This window comes from Oryzias latipes, chromosome 2 (genome assembly GCF_053564925.1).
Source record: "Oryzias latipes strain Hd-rR chromosome 2, Olatipes_Hd-rR_3.1".
In the NCBI taxonomy this organism is placed as follows: Eukaryota; Metazoa; Chordata; class Actinopteri; order Beloniformes; family Adrianichthyidae; genus Oryzias; species Oryzias latipes.
In genome coordinates, this window is record NC_136238.1 from 32587951 (window position 1) to 32614251 (window position 26301).

At 40.8% G+C, this 26301-nt stretch overlaps 1 protein-coding gene across 3 annotated transcripts in view; it reads right to left on the reverse strand.

The window, feature by feature from the left end:
* The window catches only part of LOC101164420 (uncharacterized), a 736165-nt gene extending 710071 nt beyond the window's left edge, over nucleotides 1-26094 (reverse strand). Inside the window, exons 1-4 of one of the 3 annotated variants that reach the window (XM_078935477.1) lie at nucleotides 25109-26094; nucleotides 18058-18171; nucleotides 17518-17976; nucleotides 4227-6681 (exon numbers count right to left, since the gene is read on the reverse strand). In XM_078935477.1, coding sequence (XP_078791603.1) covers nucleotides 5291-6681; nucleotides 17518-17976; nucleotides 18058-18171; nucleotides 25109-25280 — 2136 coding nt within the window. In that variant the 5' untranslated portion in view covers nucleotides 25281-26094 and the 3' untranslated portion in view covers nucleotides 4227-5290. Of the gene's footprint in view, nucleotides 1-4226; nucleotides 6682-17517; nucleotides 17977-18057; nucleotides 18172-25108 lie in introns of those variants that run through there. The other 2 variants (XM_078935487.1, XM_078935494.1) reach the window with 2 other exon arrangements.
* Between the last annotated feature and the right edge of the window lie 207 nt (nucleotides 26095-26301).

Genomic DNA, 26301 nt, shown 5'->3' on the forward strand with positions numbered 1-26301 from the left:
CATTAAGTTGTTTGGAGTTGTACAAGTGTTTGATGCGATTCCTCATAGATGTGATTTCCAGATCATCAGCCGGACACTAAAGCCAGGAATTGTGCTTCGTTTTTCACTCCCCGCTGCATCATTTACAACAAATCAGGCTTATGCAGCAGGTTAAAGACTTTTTTTTAAAGGACCTGCAATTTAAAAAAAATAATTAGATATTAAGGTTAAATAATATTTATTGATTACATTTCACATAAATCATGGTGACTTGCCTGTACACTGCACAATGATATGAATGACTTTAGTCTTCTTGTATTCCCATGTAGAGCTGCCATCTGTTCTTCTGCAGCACAAACCTTTCTGGAACTTCGCTTTGAGAAACTTCACCTGCAGAAATATCACATGTTAATTCAATTAAGTATTTTATAAACTTTAAAGTTCATTTTTAAGTTTCAGTATATGTGTATATATGCATGGTTCAAAAATATACTAACAATGCACTTAAATATTATTTCCCATAAGTACTTGTTTACTGATTTCAGTCTTAAAGTCGATTTTTAGCAACACTGATGCCATATAATTACTGTAATTACTGTATAAATCACAGAATCAGGCTGGCTCGGAGCTTTTTCTCTCATGTCACCGAAAACGGGAACGGCTATCATGTGAAGACGGTTCGTCTCCATCGGGTTCTTTTTGCGCATGCGCAAGATAAAAAGAAATTATCTTTTCAAAGCAGCACTTTAACATCCTAAAATTAACATCCTTAGAGACATGTGACTGACAAAAGAAAAGATCACAGAATTGATTCTTACCTAAAGATGATTGACAGCGTGAACCTCGCAGCCGTAGACATTAGCGCACAGCGTTCAAAGTAAAAGTGCTCACAAACTACTTCCGGGTGACCGTGTGTCAGGCGAAATGTTAAAAAAATAATTTTAAAGTTCATTAACAGTTTGCTGCATTTTTTATTTGATATATAAATGGGAAATACGTGGATTATTATAGTACATTGTTGTTTGGACGATAAAATCCGTCATCGCTTCATTTAAAATACTTTTCAGTTCAAATGATTGACAAAAATCATCATCCAATCAGCGTTGTCCCATAGTACCTGCTTCTTCCGGTTTGGAAATGTTTTTCATTTTTGAAGATTTCGTTTTGTTTTCTGGAAATTCATTCTGTGTTCTGAAATGTTTTTCATTTTTTAATATTTCATTTTTTTTCTGAAATGTTTTTCATTTTTTAATATTTCATTTTTTTTCTGGAATTTTTTTTTTCTGAAATGTTTTTCATTTTTTAATATTTCATTTTTTCTGGAATTTTTTTTTTCTGAAATGTTTTCATTTTTTAATATTTCTTTTTTTCCTGGAAATTAATTTTGTTTTCTGAAATGGTTTTTTTTTTGTCATTTTTGTTTTTCAAGTTTTGGTTTCTGAAATTTTGTTTTGTTTTCTAAAATGTAATGCTGCTTTTTAAAAATTTTTTTTTTTTTTTTAATTGTTGTTGTGATCTTAAAAAATGTTTTTGTATCGAGTGATTTATTGAATGCTTTGCACTTCAGGGCCACCGTAAGAAGCAGACTTGCCAGAGTTTTTCCAGGTACTGATCCTAACTGTAATGTAATTTCGGCCCTGCAAATCTTACTCATATGTTTTTGACATGCCCGTCGCTTTCTGACTTCTGGGACTCTGTATTTGACTCTTTATCTTCTGTCTGTAACGTCAAAGTACACCGATCCCCGATGACAGCTCTTTTTGGTATACTTCCGGACAATCACTCTCTTCCTCCTTGGTTAGAGGACCTTATTGCCTTTCTGACACTACTTGCCCGTCGGACTATCTTGATGCACTGGAAAGATCTTCGCCCACCCACTCACTCAAAGTGGATAAAAGACTGTCTTTCTTTTATTAAGCTGGAAAAATAAGACATTCTCTTAATGGTACTGGATGTAAATTCTCTGAAATTTGGTCACCTTTTTTAGAGCATGTCATATCCTTGACCTTAGAAACGACCCAGTGAACTTTCAGGTACATTAACGGTTATAAGGTGTGCAGTGTCTCTGCTGTTTATAGATTGGTAGCACATTATATTGTTTGTAAGATTTTATTCATTCATTTTTGTACTTTTTCTTTTTTCCTTTTTCTTTTCTTTCTTTGCAATTGTGGTTTTGAATTGTTTTTTGTTTTTTTTTATTTTGAAAAATGTATAAATAAATCATACATAAAAGAAAATGTTATCTGTTTATTCAAAATATAAATCACAACTTTTTATGATTGCATGGACATTTAAAGACTTGCTGGAAGTGACAACTTTAGAAATTACCTGTACTGTAACCTTTTCACATTAAATCAAGTATTACTGAGGGGATTTGCCCCTTTGTTGAAAAAAAAAAAAAAAAGGAATAACACTTCAATGTAAGGGTAGGTGGGTCATCTAAGATAGTACAAGGGTTAAACATCTATATGTGGTCTTATCACCCTCTCATGGTGGAAAAAGTATTATCTGAGCTTCTTCATCCACTAAATCATCTTCAAATGGACACACCATGCTGCTTCACCTCTTGACCTACCCTGAAACATACCTCCATTTCTGGAACCGAAAGCGGAGGTTATCAACTTCCTTAGCCTCAAACTTACCGTGAGAGCTAGCATAACTTGCTTTCTGGAATACCCCCCGATTAATATTATTTGGTTGGCTGTGGGTTCTCCTGGAGGCTCCGCCTCCTCTCCTTTGGCTCTCCATGAGTGGCACTCAGCTGTCTGCACTTTCGGCTAATTTGTTTGTATTCTATTTAAGTGTGTCTGTTTCTGCTCTCCGTGTCAGAGTGTTTTTTTGGTTTGGTCTGTTATCATGCTGGTTCCAAGTACTGCAATTTTGTGGAGTTTTAACCACCTAATGTGGTGTTTATTGTTATTAAAAGAGCTCTGGATCTCCCCTCAACTTTGGAGTCTGATCCTGCATTTGGGCCACCCTGATGTACTGTAATAAAGCCTTTTTCTGTGCTGCAGAATCAGCTGATTCAATGGTAATGACGTATACTTATATAGCGCGTTTCTATCCACCAGGACCAAAGCGCTTTACAGTCACAGTCCCAATCACCCATTCACACACACACATTCACACACTCTGCTGCCGAACACTGGCGCCAACCTCCCACCAGAGGCAAGGTGAGGTTCAGTGTCTTGCCCAAGGACACTTTGACACATGGGCGTGCGAATCAAACCAGTAATCTTACAATTATGGGTCAACCGCCCTAGCGTTGCACCATGACCACCGCGATTATTTGACCTTATTCAAGGTGATTATGTAATCACGTCCCTACTGTGCAGCGCTGCATCTCAGTGTGAGGCTGCTTTCTCCAGAATCAGCTGATTCAATGGTAATGACGTATACTTATATAGCGCGTTTCTATCCACCAGGACCAAAGCGCTTTACAGTCACAGTCCCAATCACCCATTCACACACACACATTCACACACTCTGCTGCCGAACACTGGCGCCAACCTCCCACCAGAGGCAAGGTGAGGTTCAGTGTCTTGCCCAAGGACACTTTGACACATGGGCGTGCGAATCAAACCAGTAATCTTACAATTATGGGTCAACCGCCCTAGCGTTGCACCATGGCCACCACGATTATTTGACCTTATTCAAGGTGATTATGTAATCACGTCCCTACTGTGCAGCGCTGCATCTCAGTGTGAGGCTGCTTTCTCCACATAAGAATCCACTGGGATTGTGTCAACTCTTGAATAGTTACTCGAAGAAAAATAATGTAAACACTGGAGATAAAGGCCCTGTGTCAAAGCACATGTGTGTGTTTTTCAGAACTTATGTCAGTAAGCTTTAGACTTTATTTTGGTTAGAAAACTTAAAAACCAACATTATTCTGCATTTCAGACCAATACAACAAGTGCATTTTTACTACACTCTGCTATATTTATAAAGATTGCGAGTCAGCCATCTTAGACGTTGCAAATAAAAAAGGAGAGAAAATGAACAGGACTACCAGCACTGTAAAACACAATGATCATATCATATCAATAGGCTGACAGATCATATTTCGCCTCAATATGAAATTACCCAACACAAAGTGTAAAATTAATTAAAATACAACATTGAGCATTTTTATTTCCACTGTTCTTGTTATTTGCAGTGAGGAGGCCATTTGATATATTTGGTTCTTTACTGCACTGTTTAAGTTATTACATTGAAGTGAGTAAATTATTACAAAGACACACTAGTATTATTTTAACATTTAATTTCAGTGTTCCAAATAAAACAACATGAATAAATTATGTTTTAAATGGTTCTAAAACAAAAGGTTTTCATGTACAAAGATTATTGTTTGTCTTCTCCATCCTTGTTTTTAAACAGAAAAGTATCGATAAAAATACAGGATTTTAAAAGCAGTATCAATAAGGAAGTACCATATATATATATATAATCTTAAAAATACTATTCTCTACTACATGGTTACTTGACCTAACAAAGTATAGACTGCAGTCCCTATTTTGTTTTTAATATTTATTAAATGTTCACTGATCACATTAAGTGTTAGAATTAAAGATGTATAAAAAAAAACCATTTCAACCATAATGAAGACATTCAAGAATTAGCTCTAATGACTCAAAACAAACAACTCATTTCTATTTACAGGTACATCTAAAACAATTCATTTTGTGAAAAAGTTGTACATATTTTATCAGCAGTAAAACTCATTGTCTATTATAATTACACAAAAATTGATATTTATTAATCCATTAATTTTTGCTTTTGATGCAGAGAAGATGAAAACCTAAAAAACTGTCCTAGAAAGTAAGAATATCATATTGGAACAATCAAGTATTTAGAAAACTTTCTAAATACACATATAATACTCACTTGTGCCTCCCTCTGAAAGAGTTCCTGTATCAATGTGGTATATCAGCCTGTTGTTCTGTATACTTGAAATGAAAGCTCAGGTTGCTATGGAGTTCATTTGAACGTTGGGGTTTGACATCAGGAGTTTTAAAAATTGAAAAACTTATTTTCAAATATTCACATTTTCTGAGTAACAGAACTCCCCCCCCCCCCCCCCCCCCAGTAAAATAAAGTCTTTGACTGTGGTGCAGAGGTTGAGAGGTCGACCTCTTATCAGAAGAGTATAGATTCAAACAAGTTAATTGTGTCTCCAAGTTTAAACTGTGTTCTTACATTTTTTTTTTAATCACACAGTTTTTTTTGTCAAAACGTACCTAACATGTTTCGGTGGAATAACTTTGTCATCACGTGTCAGATAAATAATAATTTAAGAACACAGAAAAGTTTAGAATTTAGAGTTTACACTAAATCCTTTATTACATTGTTTGTAAAGAAAAGTCTTACAAGTTCTCATGTGTGATTTGAGATTAGATAATTGATTAAAACTCTTTCTACATTCCTTACAAGAAAAAGGCTTTTCTCCTGTGTGAGTTCTCATGTGTGTTTTGAGAATAGATGTGCAATTAAAACTTTTTTTACATTCTTCACAAGAAAAAGGCTTTTCTCCTGTGTGAGTTCTCATGTGTTTTTTGAGATTATATATATCATTAAAACTTTTTTTACATTCTTCACAAGAAAAAGGCCTTTCTCCTGTGTGTGTTCTCATGTGTCTCTTAAGACTAGATCTGCGACTAAAACTTGAATCACATTCTTTACACAAAAAAGGCTTCTCTCCTGTGTGAATTCTCATGTGTGTTTTGAGATGAGATATTTGACTAAAACTTTTATCACATTCTTTACAAGAAAAAGGCTTCTCTCTTGTGTGAATTCTCAGGTGTGTTTTGAGACTAGATATTTGACTAAAACTTTTATCACATTCTTTACAAGAAAAAGGCTTTTCTCCTGTGTGAGTTCTCATGTGTATTTTGAGATGAGATAAACCCCTAAAACCCTTTCTACATTCCATACACCAAAAAGGCTTCTCTCCTGTGTGAGTTCTCATATGTTTTTTGAGACTTGATATACAACTAAAACCTTTCTCACATTCATTACAAGAAAATAGCTCATCTTCTGCATGGATTCTTGCATGAATTCTGAACAGATATTTGTTACAAAAGCTTTTATCACATTCTTTACAGATATAACATCTTTCATCAGTCCCAGTTTCCATACCCAAACTTGTCTTCTTGGGATTTTTTCTAACATCCGAGTCACACTGACCTGCTGACATGTGAGAACTGTCCACACTTTGGACATGACTTCTTCTCTTCCTCTTCCTCTGATCTCTGTTCTGTGGGTCTGTCTCTTCATCTGTAGTTGATGTTGATTCTGTCTCTTCATCTGTAGCTGATGTTGATTCTTCATGTTGGTTTCCTTCTTCATCCTGACTATCAGTTACATTAAAGCTCTGCTGTTTGTTTAGATCTGCTTCACTGTTCTCATCTTCCTCATAAGTAGGAATCTCCATCATGGTATCAGTCTCCTGCTTCAGATCAAGATGATCTTCATCCTGACTGATGCAGAGCTCCCCTGGTTCCTCTTTCATCTGTGGAGGTTCTTGTTCCTGCAGTTCCTCTTGAATCTGTGGGGGTTTTGGTTCCTCCTGTTCCTCTTTAATCTCTGGAGGTTCTGGTTCCTCTTGAATCTGTGGAGGTTCTGGTTCCTCCTGTTCCACTCTGAAGTTCCTTTGCTGGTTGCAGGGATCATCCTCTTCAGTCATCCAATACTGGGCGAGGACTGCAGAAATACAAGAAGAGACCATTGTACATGTTTTGAGGACTTTGTGTGTTGTTAATCACCAATAAAAATTTGAATAGTCTCTGTCAGAATATGGAAAATTTAAAATTTTCATTTTAATAATTTAATTCCTTAGTTTAAACACAAAATCCAATAAACCCTTCTAAAAAGATTACCCAGCACCTGTGACTGCTTATCTACAACACAACTTCCAAAACGTTTGAGAAGAAGCCACTGAAGGACCTTTGTTTGTAATGTAAACTTACTTGTAACATTGTCAACAAAGTGCTTTTTTTTTGTTTTGTTTTTAAAGAAGTTGCTTCTGTTTTCTTTAGCACGCACAACACTGTGCTGTACCTACAGCATACACGTGGTCTGCGGTTGTGAGGCCGGTTGGATGTGCCGCCAAATTCTCGGAAACGCCTTTGGAGACGACTTATGGTGGAGAAATGGACATTCAATTCCCTAGCAACAGCTCTGGTGGACATTCCTGCTATCAGCATGCCAATTGCCCGCTCCCTCAAAACTTGCGACATCTGAGGCATTGTGCTGTACGATACAACTGAAGATTTCAGAGTGGCCTTTTCTTGTGGCCAGTCTGGAAGCTGAAAACATCCCAGTTCTTGCATGGCCAGCATACTTACCGGACATGTCACCCATTGAGCATGTTTGGAATGCTCTAGATCGGTGTATACGACAGTGTGTTGCAGTTCCTGCCAATATCCAGCAACTTCGGACAACCATTGAAGAAGATTGGACCAACATCCCACAGTTCACAATAGACAACCTGATCAACTCTATGCGAAGGAGATGTGTCGCACTTCATGAGGCAAATGGTGGTCACACAAGATAGTGACTGGTTGTCTGAGTCCCCTGACCCCCTCAATAAAACACAACTGAAGATTTCAGAGCGGCCTTTTCTTGTGGCCAGTCTAGGGCACACCTGTGCAATAATCATGCTGTCTAATTAGCATCTTGATATGGCACACCTGTGAGGTGGGGTGGATTGTCTTGGCAAAGGAGAAGTGCTCACTATCACAGATTTGGGAACAATATTTCAGAGAACTGGTTATTTTGTGTATGTGGAAAATGTTTCACATCTTTGAGTTCATACCATAAAAAGTGGGAGCAATAACAAAAGTGTCTCGTTTATATTTTTGGTCAGTGTACATTTTATATCTTACTGGCAGCAACATGGCACAGAGTTTCTGTTTGGTATCCCTCCCAAGTAAAAACGAAGTAGATCATGTCTCATAACAACCAAACTAGCTGCCTCTGGCTGCAGTTTTGTGTGGTGTAGAGCTGCTCAAAGAGGCTCTGTGTGCTCTGCTGCCAAATAGCAGTCGGAGGGTGAAGTGGACAAAAAGAGTCAGACACTGAAGGATGCTTATAAATAATAAATAAATATCGTCCTGGCAGCATATTGACTCAATACAAGTATCGCCAAATGAACTATCACAATATTTTGCCGAATCGATTTTTTCTTACAACCCTATTCATTAGCGTTATATATGGCACATTGGCACCACAACAAATTCCTAGTCTGTAAAACTGTTTTGTTTAGTGACAGTGGCAAAAAAAAAATCCTTGAATCATTAAATCTTTTTCTCAAATCAAGAGGTTGTCCCTCTAAGTCAGTGCTTCTCAAATAGTGGGGCGCAAAACGATGCCAGGGGGGGCGCGCGGTGGTGGTGGTTTTAGGCACAGGTAATACGGGCAATTGTCCGGTGCGCAAATTTAATGTGGGGGCGGCGGTGACAGCGGGTCAGTGCTTGGAAAATAAGCTGGTCCACTATTCGTTCCTATTGTCTGTTCTGTCTGTCCGCGGCTGCGCGAGTGAGAACAAAAGGGGAGGGGTGGTGTGGGCTCTGTCTGCCAGGGGAATCGGGGCACGTGGACCACTGCTACCGCTGCCTGTTGCCCAACACCAGGATCACCGCTGCCTTTAGATTCCTCAGCTCATGCTAATAATGTCATTCTTTATAAACTATTGTAGACATTTTGATGACGCGTCTTTATCTTCAATACATGTATTCTTTGTCTGCCTGTGGTTTAGTTGGTGTCAGACAGACATAAAGACAGCAGGTAATGCAGGAAAACAGCTGCACTTTATGATATCAGAAATAAACAATCCATCATTAAGAAAAAAAAAATCAGCACGTTTTTATCTATTTCTTCAGACTAAAAACGTTAAATATATTAGTGCTGCTGTGTTCATGTTTCAGATCAATTTAGATTTAATATTATTTATTGATTGAATTATTTTTTTCAGCATCAAATGGTTCAGTTGGTCATGTTTCTAGTTTAAATAAGGAATGACAGATTTTTTTTATTACAGGCACTTTCAGCTTCTTTTCTGTTTTAGACTAGAACAGGGTTTCTGTGGCTAAATATAGTTAATATTTGTTGAAAGTGGATTTATTTTGCTTTTTTCTTTTGTTAATGTTAGAAAATACAATTTTAGGTATACGTACACAAATTTTATAGATACTAACCTAATATATTGTCACCGCACGAGTGTGTGTGTGTGTGTGTGTGGGGGGGGGGGGGGTGCGAAAGATTTTGTTTTTCCTAGGGGGGGGGCCTGGTAAAAAATAATTGAGAAGCACTGCTCTAAGTCAACACGAATCCATTCCAGCATCTGCAGCTTGAGAGACTCTACCGTCATGCAGGACTTTTGTTTACTGCTAAAAGATCCCAGCTTCACTATAACAACCTAGAGAACAAGCTACTGTTAAAGATCAACGGTCATTTTTCTGCTGAAGGAATTCCCATTCAGTTTGTTCTGCTGTCAGCTGTTCCACTGATTTAAATACAGTATTACACATATGTTATCTATTACATGATGTAAAGGAAAATGTTTAAGTTTAAGGATAACAGTTCTGTTTAAACGTTTCAAAATGTCCATGACTAAAATCAAGGAAAAGATGATCAAGAACGTCTTGGTAGAAGGACAATATTTTACAAAGAAAAGGAGGGAATGGTTGCAAACTATTTATTGTCATTTATTTGTTGCAGCAAATGTTGCCCCATGTTTTATTTTGAAACATGGATGTACTTATTTCCTTCCTCATTAAAAGTTATATTATTGCATTATTTCTGAATGACCCTCATTGTGTTAATATGACATAAATGAGATGTTACTCATTAATTACTCACTACTAGAGTAGATTTGAATCCAAGTACTTTATTACTCAAGTAATCATTTGGATGCCTACTCTGTACTTTAACTTGAGTACTATTTATCTAAATGTGGCAGACAGAGGTTCACTTCATGAAGACCACCTGGCACAGCAGCTGCTTCATCATCAGAGGATGGAATCTCTTCCATCTGTCAGTTCAGAATCAGCCTGAGACCTGCGGCTTCCAGGTTGGAAGGAGCAGCGTCCAAAGCTGTTTAGCTGTGTTTTGGCCCCAACCATAGCCAGACCACAGGCAGCTTTTGTTGCTCAAGTGACTACTGCTGTTCCTCATAAGCTGTTTTTATGCGGTTTCTCACGTCACAGCTCTGCGTATCTCGGTGCCTGCGGGCTGCGGTGAACCAGGCAGTGTTGCGTGTGACCCATACGCGGACTCAGCTGACTGCCGTCCATCCGCGCAATAGCGTGGACCTGAAGTTTAAAGGGCTTCTCCGTTTCTTTGATGAAGGTCACATACCAGAGCTGTTCAGAAACAGAGTGGGAACCAGAGCCATGCTTCAATGAGGTGGTAAGATTACAAAAGGGGGAAGTCACCAGGAAAACCAGAGAAGTATCCAGTGGAACCAGCGACAGGGCAAGAGATCATAATTGATATTACAGACATGGTGACCTTCATCAGAGGTTACAGTTTTGTGTTGGTGTGCATTTACTGGGTGGGCAGAGGCGTGGCCCCCCAAGAAGAGAGACAGCAAATCAGTAATAGAATGTCTATAATCAGTAATAAAATGTCTATTAACAATTAACAAATAACTCGGCAAAACACAGTAAAACAAGTAAACACATTTGGTCAAAAACCCACACTTAAACCCAAATCTGTCCAGACAGGAAAAGGGAATGGTATCCCACAATCCCTTGCAGAGCCGATCTAACAGCAGCACAAAAGTTACACCTACATAATTGAATTAATTTAAATTAAAGTAAAATAAATGTCTGAAACCTACGTGCTATTTTTAAGGTGAAAAAAAAAAACGATTTATCTTAACTGAAGCAAATAATTAAGTTAGATCAAAGTAAAAAAAACAATTTTTCCAACTTCCATATGTGGTCTTATCACCCTCTCATGGTGGAAAAAGTATTATCTGATCTTCTTCATCCACTAAATCATCTTCAAATGGACACACCATGCTGCCTCACCTCTCTGAAAACAAACTAACCTTCAACTAAACCTGCTCCAGACCAGGTTATGTTCAGGGCATGAGTTGCCATGGCAACTTGACATACCCTGAAACATACCTCCATTTCTGGAACCGAAAGTTGAGGTTATCAACTTCCTTAGCCTCAGACTTACCATGGGAGCTAGCATAACCTGCTTTCTGGAATACCCCCCTGCAATGCAGACTAGACAAAAACACACCATCCTAATGACGAATTTAGTATGTTTTCATCTTCCCTAACTGAATAATAAAAAAGCCTTTTTGCCTTGAGGACAGAGAGAGAGGACAGCCACAGAGCCTAACAGGTCGTGTTTCTTCACCTCTCCCCTTTTGCAAAAGGTTTGAAAATTCATGCAGACTCTTGTGAGTATTTTCATTTCTGCACATTTCATTTTAGACGTCCTGAACCATCCGAATCTGCGAAGGCCGGACGGGAGGCCAACAACAGCCAGAAAAACAGGAATATAAAGTATTTTGTTAAACAGTGAAGTGGAACTTTGTGGCTCTTGTTGGGTTTTGGTCTGGAAGAAACTGAATCAAATGGTTCTTTTAGTGTTAAAGGTTCCAGACTCTTGATCTCCACTGAAGCTATGAGTATGAAATGTCATTCCACAGACAAACCATCAACAAAATGATCCTGGAAGACTGCCGGTTGGGTGAGCATGGTGTAGTGATGTTGTTTTCCTATCCCGCAATACTTTACCTTATTAACGCACAGAAACGTCTTTCTTATGAAAATCTCGTATTGAGTGTTTTCTCCTTAACCTCTGTCGCTCCTACTGGACCTAATCAAGCCACCAAAATATGCAAAATCGACCGACAAAACCCCGGAGCTGGAAACGCTGGCAGCTATTAGCAGAGGCGACATAATAGCATTGCTAACTGACCACTGGGCAACGCTGGTAGCCGAACTGAAAACAACTTTTTTTTGACGAAGTTAAGAGCAAACTGGATGGACTCCAAAAAGAATCGGACAGCCGCAGTGAGCGCCTAAGCTCACTTGAAGAGAATGCTGATGCAATCGACCAACGTGTGGCTAGCCTTGAAACTACATGCTCTATGCTAAAGTCTACTAACGACAAGCTAAAAGCTAAGCTGGTGGCTGTGGAAGGAAGACACAGACATCTCAACGCACGCTTGGTGGGCCTGCCAGAGGGGATCGAAGGGCCCCAGCCATCCAGGTTCTTTTCGCAGCTACTTCAGGACGCCTTTGGCCGAGAAGTTTTCCTCACTCCGCCGGAATTAGACAGAGTCTATCGCAGCTTACTTCCCAAAGCAGGCCCGGGGAGAGACCGCGGACTGTCATCATATGTTTCAACCGGTACCAAAACAAGGAGCTGCTGATTCGGGAAGCCAGAAAACGAAGAGAGTTGAAATACCAGGAAATGCCAGGGGGTATGAAGACTACAGCCCGAGGTGATGGAACAGAGGAAAGTTTATAAAACTGTGATGCCGGACATGCATCAGAGAGGCTTACAGCCCTCTCTGCTCTATCCAGCACGGTTACGCATTATCAAACCAGATGGCATCCGTGTCATGTTCAACTCTGTGGCCTCTGATGTCACTCTGATGTCTCTATTGAAACTGTGTGGGAGGCTCTTAAGGCTTATCTTAGAGGTCAAGTGATATCTTTTATGGCCTAAAAGAAATTTGACTCTGTGTCAAGGCAGAAAGATCTGGAAAAACGAATTGCTGATGTGGATCAAAGGCACTCTCAAAACCCCACACAAAATTTACGGTATATAAAAAGCGCATGGCACTCAGTGCTGAACATGACAGGCTCACCTCACACTCTATTGAATACTTGTTAATGACAAATCGTAGCAACATGTATGAACATGGGGATAAGGCAGGTAAAATACTGGCAAAACAGTATTTTTCTTCCAACATGGCCGAGCCTGGTCGGGCCATATTTATAACATCCCTTGTGGGCCGCCCTTTTTTCCCCGGGGTTCCCCCCTCCTGGGCGGGGGCGGCTGGCCCCTGCCTTGCTCCTACCTGGACCAACCGTGGGCCGGGTGGGTGGCTGCCTGGAGTGCGGAGCGGGTCTCCCTTGGGGGGTCCTGGCTCGTACCTGGGGTCGGGGCGGGGGGATGCCCGGAACTCCTGGGTGGTGGTGGGGTGCTCGTCTGGGGCTGTGGGCGTCCCTCTCCGGTGGGGCCCTGCGTTGGGCTCTTCCGGCGCGGCGGGGGGCTGCTTTCCTGGCTGGGCTGGGGCGGCGCTCTCTTTCCCTCTGCGCTTCCCTGCTCTCTGGCTCTGGGGGCCTCGCGGCGGTCCTGCTGGCCCTGGCCTGGGTGGCGGTCTTGGTCGCCCGGGGGGCGGTTGTTCCCTGCCTGTTCCCGTGTGGCGTTGGGGGGGCTCCGGCTGCCGCTGCTGCTGCGGCGGGGGTATGGGTGTGGGGGTGGCTGGGCGCTCCTCCTCCTTCTTTTCACATTCCACCATCCATTTTAGAAGAACATAAACACTCACCTGAGCACAGGTGTTAGCTCACCTTTGCACTAATAGTTTGCATGAATGAAAGATTTCACACTAGTTGGTTTAAAGGCATAGGTATGCGTTCGTGAACACTATCTGTTTTGTGTGCATGTTGACATGTGGACATTTTTGCGGCTAGCAGGTGTGTTGATAATATTTGAGTGTGTGTGAACAGGCCCCGCCCTTTTTGTACTACATTTGAACCGTACCGTAACGATAAACAACCAGTAAACCTGCCTGCTCTATGCTGCTTCATGGTCTTACCCCCCTTCCCCTCCTATTATCACCCTCCTACCCCCCCCTCTCTCTAACGTCCCTCTCTCTTCTTCCCCTCTTTCCTTTTCCGTCCGGTCCAACACCAAAGATTTTCAAACATGATTGAAATTAATAAAGTTTGGCCTCAATTACAAAAGGGGTTTATTCAGACATACCTTTGGTTTGTCTGAAGATGAATAACCCCTCTTGTTAAAATAAAATATGTCCAACACAAGAGGCCCTCAGCTCTCATCTGTTTGCCTAGCTGTTGGACAGGACAAGTTAAAAAAAAAGAAAAAAAAAAAAAATAAAAAAAAAATACTGGCAAAACAACTGAAAAGTGTGAGGGCCAAGCAAGTTATTCATGGGGTTGCTGCACCAGATGGCACAGTGTTGACTGACCAGCAGGAAATAAATGATGCTTTCCAATCTTATTACTACAAATTATATAGCTCTGATATAATGTGCAACTCTAACCTTCTTTTTGATTTTTTTAGAGAACTACCAATACCCACCCGGAGATCAGAGGAATTGTCAAGGTTGAATGCACCTATGCAACAGCAGGATGTCTTGAAAGCAATCAGGGCTCTACATCCACACAAATCACCAGGCCCCGATGGTCTGCCAAGTGAGTTTTATTCCGCTTTTGCTAAAAAACTGGCCCCTTTGATGACCACAATATTTGCAGACTCTCTCTGCAAAGGCACTCTTCCTAATAGTTTGAACCAAGCCAGTATTACTTTACTCCCTAAAAAGGATAAAAACCTACTAGAGTGTGGGTCTTAAAGGCCAATTTCACTCTTGAACACTGACTATAAAACCCTGGCTAAAGTCCTTGCGTGCCGGCTCGAAACTGTGCTGCCTAGTCTTGTCTCTAGTGACCAATCTGGTTTTGTTAAGGACCGTCGGTCATTTTTTAGTATTAGACGGCTACTCAATATTTTATACACCCCTAGTGTGACCGAATCCGAATGCCTTCTTTCGATGGATGCTGAGAAAGCCTTTGATAGGATTGAATGGAAATATATTTTTGAGACTCTAAACAAATTTGGGGTTGGGGGAACCTTTCTATCATGGGTCAAGCTTTTGTATGCCTGTCCCTCTGCTACAGTGCTCACTAATAACACCTACTCCAAACCGTTTAGTCTACACCGTGGTACCTGACAGGGCTGCCCCCTCAGCCCACTACTCTTTGTGTTAGCCATCGAGCCCTTAGCAATAACAATAGCGAAAAATAATTACATTCTTGGCATTTCAAGATGGGGTACAGAACATAAGTTAGCCCTTTATGCGGATGACCTCCTGCTGTTTATATCTAAGGCTAAAGACACTATCCCTCATATTTTAGAACTTCTTGATAAGTTTGGAACTATTTCCGGTTACAAAATAAATCTGCAGAAAAGTGAGCTATTGCCACTTAGCATATCTGACTCAGCCATGGCTGAGTGCTGGCTAAACCTGGCTAAATGGTCTCCCCTTTACCTCTCGCTAGTTGGGAGAGTGAACGTGGTTAAGATGTCTGTACTACCCAAATTTTATATATCTATTTCAGAAGATCCCTGTGTATATCCCAAATAGTTACTTTAAAAAACTTCACTATTATCTCAGCGTTCATATGGAATGGCAAAAAACCACGGCTGCGCAAGTAATATCTGCAGAAAGCAAAACAATATGGTGGGTTCTCACTTCCAAATCTATGCTATTTTTATTGGGCTGCTAATCTGTGTTGTGTGACATACTGGAAACATTACTCTTATGATGTTGGACCGCCGTGGGTGGAGATGGAGAAACTTTCTGCTGGACCTGGTCTGTTACCTTCAGTCGTTGGTGCAACACTTCCACTGGCTAAACCTCTGACTATTGATAATCCTGTAGTACATAACTCGATTAAAATCTGCCATCAATTCAGGAAGCATTTTGGTTACTTAGGGATGAGCCTGCAAGGTCCAATAATTCAATCAATTTTTCCAACCTTCATTGTTGGATTGTGGCGGTGACAAGGTTTGAAGACCTTTAATGACTTATTTTCTAAGGATCAATTTGCCTCTTTTCAGCAACTGGTCGACAAATATAATGTTCCTAGCTCAGATTTTTTTTAGATACTTACAGGTGTGTCATCTCATTATGACCTCCATCACAGGGTTCCCTATTAAACCTCCTCAAAATCGGAGCATAAATTTTACAAGGTATGGAGACCATTTCTCAACTTTTTTAGTCTACCATCTACAAGTGTGACAGAATGATGCCCCTTTTTTATTACTCTTTTTTTTCTTCTTCTTCTTTTCTTTGTGTGTATTAATATATTAGCACTTTACTTATTGTTTTTTTTTAAATATATATGCCATTTCACTTATACTGTGACTGATTTTAAATATTCATGTTTCTCTCTGCTTATAACTTGTACCATTTTATTTCCTTTTATTTTCTTTACTAAAATTGATAGATGTATATGTCATTAACAGCAGTAGGGTGTGGGGGACTGAGTCTTTAATTTGTTTGTACTATGTTTTAAAACTGTGAAGGAAATTGTTTTATTATCATTGTTTAAATGTATTTGTTTAAATGTGTGTTTAAATGTTAACTCAGATTGACCTTTTTACCTCTTCTGAAAACAGTTCTGTGTGTTTGTTCATCTGCTTCTCATCCCCAGCAAGGAAGAGAGTGGGGTTTACGACACACTGTCCTTAGCTGATAAGGAATACTGTTTGAACTTAGAATCCAACCAAAAGGGTCATTTGACGACACCCCCTAATGAACTTTTCTCTTTGTCTTGAAATTGTGACCTCCCACTTGTGTTTTTAATAAAAGCAGCACGAGGAGAGGCAGACCTTTGAGAAGAGAAACGTGGTAGACGTTTTCTGTCACTCTTGCTCCTCTCCCTCGTGCATGAGAAACTTGATTCTTGTTGTGGTTTGTTGTTTATAATTGTGTTTTTCTTTAATGTCTAGATGCATTTATCTGACAAAAACTGAAAACTTAATAAATATATAAAACACTAACAAAATGATCATGATGCTGCTGAGGTTCTTATGGAAGTGAAACAAATCTCAGCAGAGATGCAGTTTTTCTAAACTGAAATCACTGACATTAAACAGTCTGAACATTCATGGAGCTGAACTGGACACAGAAAAACCTCCCTGTTGTGTTTCCACCCACCAATGAGGAGCAGTTTGATGAAGATGAAGCTGCACTGGAGGAAGAATCAGTCCAGAAAAGATGGAGAACAATTCTGACACTAAGCAGATTTTCACTGATGTGTTCAGGTTTGAATCTTTTCTGTCTGCAGATCCATGAGCAGGACCCTGTCTTTGGGTTTTAGCTTGAAATGTAGTTTTGGAAATAGAATCTGTCTGAATGTCTGGAATTGGAGACATGGAGACATCAAAGAGGTTTAGATGGATTTTGGGTTTGACGGAGAAATCTGATGAAAAGAACTGAACTACAAACTTAGAACCACAGACGACAAAACAGATTGTACTTTTTTATCTGCTAACAATTTTCTCTTTGATCTGTTAAGGTTTCCTGTTTGTCGTTAGCTGGAGGGACTAACTAAGATCATATGATTTGAAGAATGTTGTCGGCTGCACTGACCAACAATGTCTTCTGTCTTTTCAACTGGAAGGGACAGAAGAGACTCTTCCAGGACACGCTGTTGATGGACTGCATGTTTGGAGAGCTTGAAGCTCAAGATAGAACCGTTGTTGAAGTGAACATACCGATAGTGTGGAGATGAAGATCAGAGTCACACTGACCTGCTGACATGTGAGAGCTGTCCACACTTTGGACATGACTTCTGTCTCTCCTCTTCCTCTCATCTCTGTTCTGTGGGTCTGTCTCTTCATCTGTAGTTGATGTTGATTCTTCATGATGGTTTCCTTCTTCATCCTGACTATCAGTTACATTAAAGCTCTGCTGATCATTTAGATCTGCTTCACTGTTCTCATCTTCCTCATAAGTAGGAATCTCCATCAAGGTATCAGTCTCCTGCTTCAGATCAATCTGATCTTCATCCTGACTGATGCAGAGTTCCCCTGGTTCTTCTTTAATCTGTGGAGGTTCTGGTTCCTGCAGTTCCTGTATAATCTGTGGAGGTTCTGGTTCCTCCAGTTCCTGTATAATCTTTGGAGGTTCTGGTTCCTCCTGATCCACTCTGATGTTCCTCTGCTGGTTGCATTGACCTTCCTCTTCAGTCATCCAATGCTGGGGGAGGTCTGCAGGGACACAAGAAAGAGGCTTTTATTCGTTTACAGGACTTTTGGATATAGCTGTGATGGTGTTGGATTTTTGATTACCACAGTGATGAACCAGCAGGGGGCGCGTTGTCACGGTTAACTGCAGACACTTTGTCACCTTTCCTGTAGCCATGAGCCTGACACCCATGAAGAACGCGGGACAGGAGGTTCCACCTTTGTGTATACAGACACGTAACTATGGTGTCAATTCAAATCAAATCAAAACAGTAAAACCGCGCATCAAAACCCCAAATCTGAGAATCTATTTATCTTATCTATCTACCCAGGCTGTGTCCCACCAAAGTGGGGTAGCATAGACAGGGCACACATTCTTACCTCCCTCCTTATCTTCCCCCAAACCCTCCTCCTTCAGTGTGTGCGTGTGTGTGTAACTGGTCTAAGGCCTGGTCTAAGCCACACCACACTGCACCAGGGTCAGCTGCACAGTCCAGTGTGGACACCTCCACAGCAGGGCCTCAGCCAAGGCTTTAAATGCATAAATTGAGAACCAAAACCTATAATTTGCCACCAAAATCTATAACCCAGAGCACAATCATATTTCTCAGTTGGCGATTTGTTTTCTCGTCATTCTGAAATCCCGTTTTTGACGTGCAGTTTATTTTGAAATCCTCTTTTTGAGTTGCACGGTGTTTTGATTCTAAAACCTTTCGACATGAAAAACAGCGACATGTCAGTCAAGGTGAGGGGAGTTGGGACATCCCAGACATCCAGAAGCTCATTGGCTACCAAATAACACAGAGTCTTATATCAACATACCACTTTCAAAGGGTGAGCCTCTCATGTTTTTCAAATATTTTGCTATATTAAATGATCAAACTTGTACTTTGTTTAACCAGAGGACGCCAGCACAGTCAGATGAGGAGCTCCACCAGTAACTGCTCGTGAAAAATTAAGAAATTAGAAATTAAGAGGTTGCATTACAAACTATCAAGATTGTTTCCCTGTGTTAGTATGCTAGCTAGCTCAATGCTAGCATGGTTTCCAGCTCCTTTCATGACTTTAATGCGGGGGTGTCCAAACTATGGCCTGTGGGCAAACTGCGGCTCGCGGGTCTGTTTTAATTGGCCCGCAGCAAATTTTGAAAATATAATTGAATATGTAAGTGCAACAGCTGAACTCTGTTGAACTTCTGAGTTTCAACACTAGATGGAGTCGGTCACAGAAAGGTGCTTCTCTACCAAACAAAATTAAGCAAAGAAGAATATTTACCACAAGTCACCAGAAATGGCAGCACCGAAGAAAAGCAAGCTAGCAAGTGTGTGGAAGATTTCAAACATGGTGGGAAAATGAATATTTCTTTAAGGAAATCAACGGAAAGTGTGTCTGTTTGATTTGCACTGAAGATGTTGCCGTGATGAAAGAGTATAATGTCCGTTGGCACTATGAGACCAAGCATCAGAGCAGCTACGCTTCGTACACAGGTGCCGTTGTTTTTACATGTCGAAATGTTTTAGAATCAAAACTGCAAAAAAATAAAAGTGCAACTCAAAAAGAGGATTTCAAAATAAAACTGCAACTCAAAAAGATGATTTCAGAATGTCGAGAAAACAAATCGGGAACTGAGAAATATGATTGTGCTTTGGGTTATAGCTTTTGGTTGCAAATTATAGGTTTTGGTTCTCAATTTATGCATTTTGATTCTCAGATTTGGGGTTTTGATGCACGGTTTTACTATTCACTCAGAGCTCACATCGTGCCTTACACTGTGTCATCTCGCAGGAAGTTAGCTGGCGGATCGACAGAGTCAGACCAGGCAGTTAAGTGGAACAAGCCTGCTCAGGCCTCCTGAACCTTATGATATTTTTCTATTTTCATTGAGACAATAATTATAAATCAGGTCCTCTGATTTCATTTTTCCCTCTCAGGGAAAATGTATAAACTTCCCTGCGATGACATTTCTGACCGTGGTCGGAAAATGCAGCGGAGATCCGGGGTTTGATATGTGGTTCACTTCCCCGTTCAGACGCTTCCAGTAGAGCGGGTTAAAAGAACCAGTGTACTTTGGAGGAAGCATTTTAATGGCCCGCAGCAGCAGTCACCATATTGGACCAAAAAGAGCCATATTGTTTTCGCAGTTGGAACGACAACTCAGCCTTTCAGCGAGAATATGACCCCCGCTGCATGCTCGAAAAGTCACCAAAACGTGCACACACCTGGGATAAATTGCGAATGAATTTTCCACAAAGTCAACATCACCCCCCCCCCCCGAAATGGGCCGAAAATTGCGTATGGGGCCGAACAAAATGTACTTCGAAATACAGTTGTGAAACCTAAAGACACGTGTCGGGGATATCCCAGAGAAGTTTTGAAATCATTATGGGACGGCCACACGACCTACGGCCTGGCGGCCATTTTGTGGCGAACTCTGAGAATTGGCTATTTTTTTTTCCCATATCGTGGGAAAACAACACTTTTGTTTGAACGATTTTCACGCAATTGCACACACTTGCTGCCAGCTACATTCTACAAACACCACAGAAGTGTCGTTGACCTTTGACATTGGGAAAAGGCCGCCATCTGTAATTTTCTCAAAAAAGCACCTTTAGCACCAGATACAAATGAAAACTCGTCGTTGGAATTTCATCAATCGTCTCCTAACTTTTCGGGCATCAACGGCCAGCTACTCTGGACAAAATGTTGGCATTAGAAGTTGTAGATTTTGAATAGCGTGCGCGTGGCGAGCTAGCAAATTGGCACACTGTTATAACTCCTATGGTTTTCAATGAAATACTGTGAAACTTGAATGCATGCATCCATGACAGGAACTGGATATGGACATATAAGGAATGTGGCCGTTGTTAGCATAAAATCACTGTTAAGGACAACAAAAAGTTTACTTTTTCCGATTGATCTGAAACTGACATCGATATGAACGTCATCCCGAAGCGACTAAAACACAAAATGGTTGCTATGGACATAAAATCAACAGAAAAGTGATTTTGAAAAAAGTGGGATTTTTTAAATTAACTTATGACATATACCTCTCACCAATGGAGCAATGTGTTTTTCTGTGTCAGTTGATGATGCTGATCGCTATGCTCGCACTTTTAGCCACATTAGCAGTCTGCGGGCCATACAACGCCGCTTGAGGCTTTCATTTTACTTTTACTTTTCCGGGGTACTGAGCAACAGACCCTTAACTTGCGCTCACACACACACACACACACTCTTGCGCTGCCTGGGCGCTCTGATTTACACGTAATTTAAGAAGTAGTTTGACTGCAGGAACCGGAAGCAGAGATTCTCTGGGATGATCTCATGAACTCAAACATGGAAACATTGTTATCATGTGGAACTATTCAAAATAAATAAACCTGATCTTTTAACACTCCATGTGCATTGTGCATCCATGCATTGTTACTGAGATAAGCACAGGCAACCACTCCATGTGACTATCAGGCTAAAAACATTAGCTGGTAGCTCCTCCCACACGTTCCCATGGTGCGTTCATGGAACTCCAGTTCATAGAAGCTTAGTGGAACTCCAACAGCCACCCAGCCTAACGTAGGCCACTATTAAATGTTCATGAAAAGATGAAAATTGCCGAACCGACCACAAACTAACCCGAATTGTGCACACCAGCCCAAAGCCAATTTTATTCGCAAATTTAGAACCAAAACTGCCCAATTTATTGTAACACAGTGGATGTGTTGAGGTGCATACTCCCCCTAGTGTTGAGGGGTGGGCATTTCACAGTCACGTTTGCTGAAGCATCTTCGATGGATGTAGTCAGGGTGCTGCTGCTCATGTCTGAGTAAAGGAATAGCCAATCACAAAAGTGTCTCCGCCCTTGCCTGGTTTGTTTGACAGACAGACCCATTCTCCTGAAAAAGCCCTATATGAAATAAATAAGTCATTGTGAAAAACAGCAACATGAAATAAAAATGAATCTACTTTGGAAAATATTGATTTTGAAATCCAAGGTTCTGAAAAAAGACGTAGAATTATAATAATATTCCACACGATTAAAATAAATATTTTAAAATGCTGTTTTAAAATATTGAACAGGTTTTTAAAGCAAAATTAAATATATTGAATAATATAATGGCTAATTTAAAATCTGTGTGCAGGTTTTTCACTATTTCGTGATCTTTTTATATATTTATGAGATTTATTGGTTGATTGTGTATTTGCATGAGTTCATATTTATTTATTTACTGTAAATTCCGGGTTATTAAGCGCACCCGATTACAAGCCGCACCCACCCATTTTCACGTGTTTAACTACTTTTGTACAAACACAAGCCGCATCAGAGTACAAACCGCATGTATTTGGCAGCATGATCAACCTGACAAATCATGTCCTGACTCCCAGAGTAAGTGTGATTCATTACCACACTGTGGGAGGGGTCAGCATTGCCTCAGGCTCATGCATTTAAGTACACCCACATCTGCCAAACAGCATGGACCTCTATTCTGTTCACAAGTTCCTCAGTTATGTTTTTTTTTTTTTTTTTTTTTTTTCTTATTGACAATCTAGGTATCATACATAAAATTACAAACAGTAACCATATAATCAACATTACATCCCTCAGTTATGATGAGGAAATTTACATCCGCGATCCCCCAATATCCATGAGTCTTAGGGGCTAAAGGCGGGGCCAACGCCCGGCTCGCCACACTGTTGTACGTGTTTAAGAATGAGCAAGTAGCAACAGTGCATGGAGGGGTGAACGGGAACAGCTTGTGTCGCGGCAGCGTTATGGGAGTAACAGGGCTGGTTAAAAAAACACAACAGTAAAATAAAGCAGCGGCGACTGAAAACTCGGCACCCGCCTCCGCTCCCCCCGACGCTCACTCGGTCCACTGGCACCCGAGTGAACAGAGGAGCTAGATTAATAATTTTGTGTCCGAGGGGGGGAGGATGCTTTTTTACGTGTGCGTTTTGTTATGTGTGGGAGAATTCAGACTGCGAGCCGTCCCACCGCTCTGGGTTAGCGGCTGCAGGACTCAGGAGGAACCGTGTTCGAACAGAGCTCGGGCCGCTAGCTCACAGAGTGGCTTTGGGGCTGTCTGTGTGAACCTTTCAGAGCAGAAAAAATGTTGCGTGGTGTCACGTGGATTTGTGTTTCCAGTTGTGTCCCGACAAAAGAAAGGCTGATTTTATTTCCATACATATATGTGCGCTATTATCGTCTCGTATTACGGAGCTGCAGCACATGCTGTCTGTCTGTGGCAGTGGTTTGTTTACAACGGGACCTATTTCCTAATCCGGGTGATTTTTACACTACTGCGCATGCCCAGATGATTCATTCCGAATTAAAGTGTGAGCCATGGGAACGTTTGTTCTAATCGGAAAAAGGTTTTCTGTGCCCATGTGCACGGGTGAATTTTAACCCGACCAGTGATCCGATCAAGATATTCTGCCCATGTAACCGCGGCTAGTGACTGTGAGCTTTTCAATGCAAAATTCCGCTCAGTCTTTAGAAACCGTAAAAACGATCACATGGATTTGTGTTTCCAGTCGTGTCCCGACAAAATAAAGGCTGATGTTATTCCCACATATTTACGTGTACCCAGCCGAGTCACTATGACTCAGAGGTAAATACACCTCTGAGCATGCGCTGTTCTCTCCGTCACGCAGCTGACCGGCATTTCCATTTACTGATGGTGGATTTTTTCACGCTGCTTTTAACGATGGCTTTTAACTTCAAAGCTTCGTCATATTGTAGCGGCGATCACGTGCATGTTGGGTCTAATGGCACCAAAGGATTCTGGGATCTGGCCGGGCATGCGTGTTTCGTTTTGTTGAACCATGACTGAAGTGTCTAAGACCTGAAGTGAGGTCCATGCTGTTTGGCTGCTTAGAGATGTGTTAAAAAACAAATGACTTTTATTTGGTGTTAGATGGAGAATTCAAACCATTCACCGAGCCCGAAAGTACATACATGGCGGCCGCCAATTAAATCCATAAACTAGCCGCGTCACTGAATACGCTGCAGGGCTGTAAGCGCAGGAAAAAAGTACCGGCTTTTAGTCCGGAAATTACGGTAATTAAATATTTATTTATTTAATCATGAATAGTATAGGGCTCCATAAACAACCAGTGCTTTAATAGTGCCATGAAATGAGAGGCGCATGTGACAGGGACATCCTTTTTTTACATATTAATAAAAAGTAATCGCACATCCACCTTAGAGCAGGAGTGCTCCCCCTACAGGTGGAAGTAGGGACCTGTAAAGTCTGTGAGCTGCAAGTGGTGGAGGATGGATTTCATTTTTTGTTTTATTGTCCTTTGTATGAAAAACAGAGACTTTGTATGTATGAGGTCATAGAACAGAAATGTCCTGATTTGTTTTGGTTATCTGAAGATAAAATCTCACGTTGGCTTTTTGAAAATGAAATCTTTTGTTTGGCAAATTTTGTGGCAAAGGCATGGGCAATAAGAATGGACACTTTGTATTCTGTTAGACTCTGATTAAGGGGGGTTATTGTTTTTTTGTGATGGGCATGTATCTTTATGTATTGTGTATTTTGTCTTTCAGTGTCAAATAAGCCCGTGTGGGCTGGGCACATAAGTGCATGACACTCAAATCAATCAATCAATCAATCAATCAATCAATCAATCAATCAATCAGTCAATCCACCACCCCTGATGATGATGTGGCGTATTTGCACAAAGTATTTGTGCGCAATAAAGATCAGGTGATCTATAGTACAGGAAACAGATTGTTAAAAGACGTGTGTGTGCGTGCGGTACTCGCGCGATGCAGTAAGAGAGGGGGAGAGCAAATGTGAAGGTCAAGGTGTGGAGCGCATACACGCGCGACCAGTCGGCCCTTTGGACTTAAGGAAAAAGTAATAAAGAAAGTTCATCTTTAGGAACTGAGACTGGTTCTTTTGTCTAACCGGTCCGGGGGCTATGAGGGTTCGAACGCGAAAATGAACCCCGCGTCTTATTCGTGTTCTGCGTCCAGGTCTGCGCACTCAAAGGCAGCAGGGAGGGGAGGGAGTGTTGGCCGACTAGGTGTTCAGAGCAACTTGCCGCCTGCTGGCTGTACATTTTCGATGAAACGCACAACTGATGCTACCACAGCTTATAGTAGCTAGTGTAGGGCTTCTTCTCTGTTTCTATGATGAAGGTGACATACCTATGTGGTGTAGCTGCAGCTGTGGTTTCCAGATGACATCCAGCAGTCTGCGCTGACGACAGAGCTCCTGCTCGTACTGGACGATGGTTCCTTCACAGAGTCTGCAGATTTCTTTAGCAGCAGAAGCTAGTCGCTCGCTGATCAACTCTCTCAGAGACTGAAGGGAAGACATTGTTCCTGCTCCGATCTTCAGCTCCAACTCCCACAAACACCGCCGTGCTCCTCAATCAGTCACTCACTGCAGTCCTTTCTGTCCAAAAACCTCACAAACGTCCCAACAAAACACCACCGTCCTCTCAACGCAAGCTAACGCTGCTAACTAGCTAACGCTGCTAGCGCCTCGTGCTGTTCTTCTTCTGTGTTTGGCTAACAGCGTCATGGTGCTTTAGCGCCACCAGCTGGTGTGGAGTGTTCTCTGTCGCTCACATAATTACAATGTCGATGGTGGCATAAAATTGCTTTTTTTTTCAACTTTACTGGCAAATAAAAGAGAAATTTTCAGTTTTCATTAACAAAATTATATGGTGTGACTAATCTTTTTCGACCAGAAAAAGAGCAACCAAACTGAAGGTGGAACGGGGCGTGACTTCCGGTTCCGGCTATTGATGTTTTTCTTTGACAAACTTTATTAACAAATATTGCACATACAAAATACCAAACACAAAACTCCACGGTGTGGAGAATACAATCTTCACGTTTGCCAGGAGAAAAAAAAAACAAAAACCATAATAATAACAATGTAAAAAAGGTTATGCAAAAATAAAACAAAAATAATAAAGGCAAAGGAATCTGTTAAAGTTTCAGGAGAGACCATGTTTAAACTGTTCTGACAGCTTTTTTGTTAGTGGAAGATTTTATGTTGTTTACATACAGAACCAATTCTTTTTGAAAAACATAAAACACTATTTTTTGGTTGGAATATTTACACTTGTGTATAAAGTGTTTAGCCATAATTATGAGTAAATTAGCAACATATATTTTATCTGCATTAAGTTTCTCTTGTGTATAATATGCTCATAGAATGACCTATAATCTTCACATAGATGAGTTCTTATAAAATGTATCACATCTTTCCAAAATAGCTGAGTGAAGGAGCGATACCAAAAGAGATGAGGTGTGGGTACCGGATGTTCTCGGGTTGCCGGATGTTCTCGGGTCCTTCGGGGTCCTTCCAATGAGTTATATCACTAGAG